At 37.7% G+C, this 6019-nt stretch overlaps 1 protein-coding gene across 1 annotated transcript; it reads right to left on the bottom strand.

The window, feature by feature from the left end:
- Positions 1-2489: 2489 nt before the first annotated feature.
- On the bottom strand, positions 2490-3615 carry LOC125650239 (rhomboid-related protein 4-like). The gene has a single exon (XM_048878363.2). The coding sequence runs from the start codon at positions 3505-3507 to the stop codon at positions 2572-2574; it is 936 nt and encodes a 311-aa protein (XP_048734320.2). The 5' UTR covers positions 3508-3615; the 3' UTR covers positions 2490-2571.
- Between the last annotated feature and the right edge of the window lie 2404 nt (positions 3616-6019).

The raw sequence follows: 6019 nt of genomic DNA, 5'->3' as shown, positions 1-6019 counted from the left end.
CTTTGTCCTTTATGTATATACCAACAAAAGTATAGTGGGCTTAAATCAGGGCAATGTGGAGACCAGATGCAGTCGGTCCGAAATAAAATAGACTCGGGGAAAAATGGCTCAGAAACTTCAGTAGAACTCGTCGCTGCCCAGACTATGACCTTATCATAATGCAATGTAGTTTCATTCCACAATTTTTTCCAAATACGGCAGTTTTATTTATCGTTGTTACGGAGGAATGAGTCTCAAAAACTCAAGCATGCAAAATGGTGAGCACAGCAGTTTAAAAAATAGGTAGGATGTCTGATGAAAATTTCATTGGTTAAAATAGTATCGGGTATTTTAAATCAACCTTTATGTATCAATTTTACATCAGAAATTGCACATTTTCGATAAACAAAACTTGATATACGTAGCGTTTCGAATAATAAATGTTGTAATGGATTGTACTTGGTAACCTTCTTAGGACCTAAGTGATGTTATTTAATCATCTTTAACCTGAATTCATAAGATTTGAAGAATGTTCAAAATTAGAAAATAATTTTACTATTGAATCACGAATTTAATACAAGAATGGACAAGGTTACAAACACAAAAACGATTTGCAGAATATCATCAAATAATGTATTTACATTTCCAATGTTCTCAACAGATAGTAATGATTGCCATTTCCTCTTGAACCTACTGCAGTTGTAAACAATGCGCGTATAAATTTTGATAAAATAGTACGTCTATTGAGAATGACTGGGAATTCAAACAGAACTGAAAGTGAATGGACAAACTCCAGGTTCAAGGTCATGAGGTCAAACATTTTGGTTCGAAAAGAAAGGTCTTATCAAAAAGAATACACACGTATCTGAAATATGAAAGCTTTAGCACTAAACGTTCAAAAGTTGTGGTTTTCAAAAGTAGGTCCGTCGCCCGAAACCCACGGTCGGTTGCACTCCGTTCACCTCCCGTGGGACACAACGCTGATATTTTCGCTGGAAGGTGTGTCTCGGCTTCTAAATGCGATTGGTCGCTTTACCATTCCTTATTGCGATATTCAACCAATGAATAAGCCCCTTATTTTCAGTGTTCCGGAGAATAGAAAAACATGCCTTCGAAGTGAAGATTTTGACTACGTTTAAGTTGGACAAGTTACAAAGCTTTCAGCGAGATGCTTTATCTGTATTATTGAAGCGAATGGTGTATTTGTGTCTATAAAGACTGGGGATGGAAAACCCTGTGTTACCAAGCGTTTACTACTGCGTACGAGTTTATGTACAAGTTTATATGTTCAGCACTCGTAGTCTCGCCACTTTTATCCATCATATGGGAGCAATTTTTTCTATTCTCCCGAACACTGAAAATAAAGGGCTTATTCAGTGCATGGTTGAATATCGCAATAAGGAATGGTAAAGCGGACAATCGCATTTAGAAGCCGAGACACACCTTCCAGCGAAAATATCAGCGTTTTGTCTCACGGGAGGTAAACGTAGTGAGATCGACCGTGGGTTTCCGACGACAGACCTCTACAGTTGTTAATAAATAAAGAACCCTTTTTATTACCACCGGTCGATTCTGACATTCATAATAGTAATCACTTAAACGTGACCCATGAATATCAAAGTGAATTGCATGATGACAGGAATTTACAAGTTTTAACATTACCCAATATAATTTTAACGCTGACTTCCCCGCATCGTTCAAATTGTTGTGACGATCGTGTTCCATTCGTGTGTCTCAGTTTAAGAGCAAAGTAAAAGTGCCGTTCACCTATTAAATCGTCATAACATTTAAATAATCCCATATCAAAATAATATGCGTGCCTTTTCAGAAATATAGACCATCAACTTAAACGCAGACTCGTGGTCCGACATAATTTTGGTGCGCTATCCCACGTGATTTTTTATTTAAGTAACATGGCTTTCAAACTTTTGTACACAAATACTATCAGGCCTCGACGGGGGAGTTCGTGGCTTCTTGTTGGTAGATAACGTGGTAAGGAGCAGTGATGCAGTATATTTGATCGTTAATATAAAAAAGTGTCTGAAAAGTTCCCGGATTAACAAATGGTCATTATCAAAGTGAAAGTAGAACAGAAAGACGAAAGGGCATTTTGATAACATGAATTCCGTAAAACAACTAGTCAAAGTAAAAAAAATTGCATCAAGTTTAAAACTAATTCGAAGAATATCTATTTTCCAGGGAGCAAAAAAAAAAAAAAAAAAAAAAAAAAATTAAAATTTCCAAGTGCGGAAAAAATGATCGGGTTGGGGCAAATTTCACAGGTCGGTCAGAGTACATCAAACAAATCAATTTTTATTTTAAGCCTTGGTTGTTTCATTTCATTATTACTATTTAAGCGACATACCAGGCATGAGTTTACAGCCCCAACCCCAAAATTTTTAAGTATACCTAAGTTATAAAATCTTTACAGTTTTCAATAAATGATAAGCTATATTCAATGTACTGGTAAGCTATATACAAATCAAATTCAAATTGAAAGTATTTACACATTTAAGGTATAGAAAAATGAAAATTTATTGATGAAGAAACTGTCAACAAATAAGGCTGCAAATTGAATGAATTCAAAATGAATCAGCTAAATCGATCTGCTCTCCTTTGTCGTAGATCATCAAGATTTGGATAAAGTCCTTCAGAGTTCCTACCACCTCTAAGACTCTCCTCCTGGGCCCTCCTCATTTGTTCCTCTTCCGACAATCCCCCAGTATAATTACTGTACATGAAATTGTCATTTCTATAACCAGAATAGTTTTCATTATTGTAGCCCATATTGTATCTGTTGCGTGAATAATTATTCCTTGAATAACCCCCGCCGTGGAAGCGTCTAACTTCAGCGGGTTGAAGAAAACTATCCATGATAGTTTTCAATGGTCCTTTAATATACAGAAGTCCAACTAAAATCCCTGCCAAATGTCCAATAAACGATGCATTGGGTGTGATCAGCTGAATTAGAACTAGTTCTGCCCAGAATATGTATTTACTTGGCACTGGTATAATTCCCATGGCGTACTGCGTACCAGATGGACTATAGTGAGTAACTAGAACTTTCAAGGCGAAGATTACTCCAGAAAATCCAACTGCACAAGTCATCCTGTATGACCTGTCGTCCAAAACTTCTGACAGAGCAATACTAAGAGCCACGTACACAATACTGGTCAGTACAGTAAACACTGCCAATAGAAATCCAAAATAAACACTTCCACACCGTCTTTCTAATTGTCTACCTTTCCAAAGGAAAGACGCCATGTTGTAGTATAGATGGAAATCGTGAGCATGGTACAGAGATCCAAGTATAATTCGGTACCATTCTTTTCTATCCCATACGTTGAATGCACTTATACATACGTGACCGGGCGATGGAAACCATCTATACAAATCTCCAATCTCCAGAAAAATTGCCACTTGAAGGATTGTTGAAATTAGAGTAACTGGGGGAATATTTTCAATTCCTATGTTCATTATTTGCATTGCAAGTAGGAATACACCAAGATTCTGTCCTCTTCTTGCCATGTCTATCGTTTTGTCTTATGCAACACTCTAATGAAATCATACACAAATTCTATACATATCTATATCTGTGATTTGTACACGACATCCTTGTTTTGGTTATAGAATTTGAATACCGATCCCGATCACATTTCTATTATAAATGTGTGCATTGCGTGAATCGTCTATTATTATTTTTTTTATAAATATAAGAGACGTAAATTAATCATTTGAATGATCTTGGGGCCGGTACCAGAGGAAACAAACAATGTTTGAAGGTTCCTTATTGCAGAACATCCGCCTACAAGGAATCTTTTTTTCCATCCACCACTGGCACGGGCATGTGTTTGTTTCTGTAAAGAAAAGCTTTATCGTCAGAAACAAGTGCCTGTAATCCACCAACTGCTGGTGGAATGCCTTTCCCGACAACATGAAGGAGCCATGCCCTAAATTTTAACTATGTGTAACCGGACGGGAGAAAATGCAACAGAACAGATCAGGATTCGAACATGGGTTTAAGTCGTTTCTTGCATTCTCTTTGGAGAAGTCGTGAGGCATAGCCTTCATCGATGGAGGCTATGCCTCTCGACTTCTTCAAAGAGAATAGGGTTTCCTGAATCTCTAGCCATGCCAGGTACTTCACCAACTGAGCTATCTCAGTGGCCACTGGTCATCTGACTCCGTCTGAGCGTCCTTATGTTGTCTTCGACCTCGAAGACACACAACTTAGATCTTTTTGCCCCTGGCAGGACTTTCATCTGCAAGTCCCTGGGTGGTCAACGGCACCAAATGTAACAGGAAGGGGAGAAAAAGCAATGGAACAGACCAAGATTCAAACCCGGGCCCCCTGAACAGGTCCAGTCCAAAGACTATTTCTACCTACATAGCTCTAAATAGCTACCTAGGTATTCAAACCTACTTAAAGTAGCTACTTCTACCTGTTTTTGAAAATATAAATAAATAATGATAAAGGTGCATCTTTTAAACAGGTCAGTCGTATTATGTATCATGTTGTGCATGTGCACGGCAAAATTCTGAGTGTAAATTTGAATACTTTACTGGGGTGAAGAATGTAGAGAAAATGCATGAAAATTCGCCCCAAAAACCTTAAATGTAAAAGTGCATGAAGGTAAACTTTAAAATTAATACAGATTTGTAAGACATTCTAGACTTTTTATCACGTAGCTTTGATCCTAAGCTCCCAGAAAATGGAACTGGGTGCTGTTACTGGTGCAAATCTGAAAGGTTAGAAAGTAATAATTTTTTGTCCAATATTTCTGTGGTATTCATCGTCAGTGCAAGTGAATCAAGAAATTTGGTACACACCATATTGCGCCGTTCCTGCGTTTGGCCACGAAATGCATGTAAAGGAAAAAAGTAGGTAAAATAGCTACCTGGAGTAGGTTTAAATACCTACGTAGCTATAAGTAGCTACGTAGGTAGAAATAGTCTTTGGACTGGACCTGCTAAATCTCTACATAGCCACAATTTGTCACATACCGTGCTGCGGACGGTAACACGGCACAGTATGTATATATAACAATGAGACGGTATGTAACACTATTTGTACCGTAGCACGAATGGCGACGTTGTGTATTCTTTCTGTTACATAGCGTTGTCATTCGTGCTATACTTTGTATCCCCCCTCCGAATCGCCCTAAAAAGGCGCAGTTCCCGCACCGTTGCCATCCGCAGCATAGTATGAGATAAATGGCAACGGTGCGGGAACTACACCTTTTTAGGGAGATTTGAAGGGGGGATACAAAGTCTTGTAACAAAGTATAGCACGAATGACAACGCGATGTAACAAAAAAATTTACATAACGTCACCATTCGTGCTACGGTACCGTCTCGTTGTTACATACCGTCTCGTTGTTACATACTGTGTCGTTGTTACATACCGTCTCGTTGTTACATACCGTGTTGTATCAGAGCTCTGCAAGATCCCCTCGTAATGAGGTGTTGTTTTTTTTTTTATTGAATTAAATTGAATTGTCATCCTTATCTCACTAAAAATTTATATTTATTTGGCATTTTGTTTTCACAAAAGATTTAGTACTACATGCAGATATCGACTTTTTGTGAAAATAAATGTTTTTATGGATCGGATACTTTTAATTAATACTATTGAAAAAAATTTTAAAGTGATGGAATTATGTAATTAAAATTTTTGTCACAATATACGTATCAACACTTCGCCGCGAGTTACATCCCTTTGCGGGGTCAGCCAAAGGTCAATCGGTGAAAACCCAAGTTTTCCTTCTTTCCCTTACCAAATGTAAGATGTTATTACTTTGAATTTTAGCCAATTACCAAGTTTTTATACAAGTTAATGGGTTGCCCAATCTGGGGCATATTGTAGTTAACTGCAATTGATGGAAAAATAACAGATGTCAAAGCTACATATAGGAAAATTACAAAGGCCAACGTAGGGAAATACGATTTTTATCCGGGAGATGGCGGACAAGGGACGTAACTTTCGCGAAGTGTTGATACGTGTATAGCGGAATGGTGAAAGAGACGTTCCGAGGTATTT

Source organism: Ostrea edulis, chromosome 5, assembly GCF_947568905.1.
Source record: "Ostrea edulis chromosome 5, xbOstEdul1.1, whole genome shotgun sequence".
NCBI lineage: Eukaryota > Metazoa > Mollusca > Bivalvia > Ostreida > Ostreidae > Ostrea > Ostrea edulis.
Note: the sequence above shows the minus strand (reverse complement) of the source record. Positions and strands in the feature narration are given on the sequence as shown.

Coding starts and splice junctions, on each gene's coding strand:
- LOC125650239 (XM_048878363.2), bottom strand. CDS start 3,507: ATGGCAAGAAGAGGACAGAATCTTGGTGTATTCCTACTTGCAATGCAA.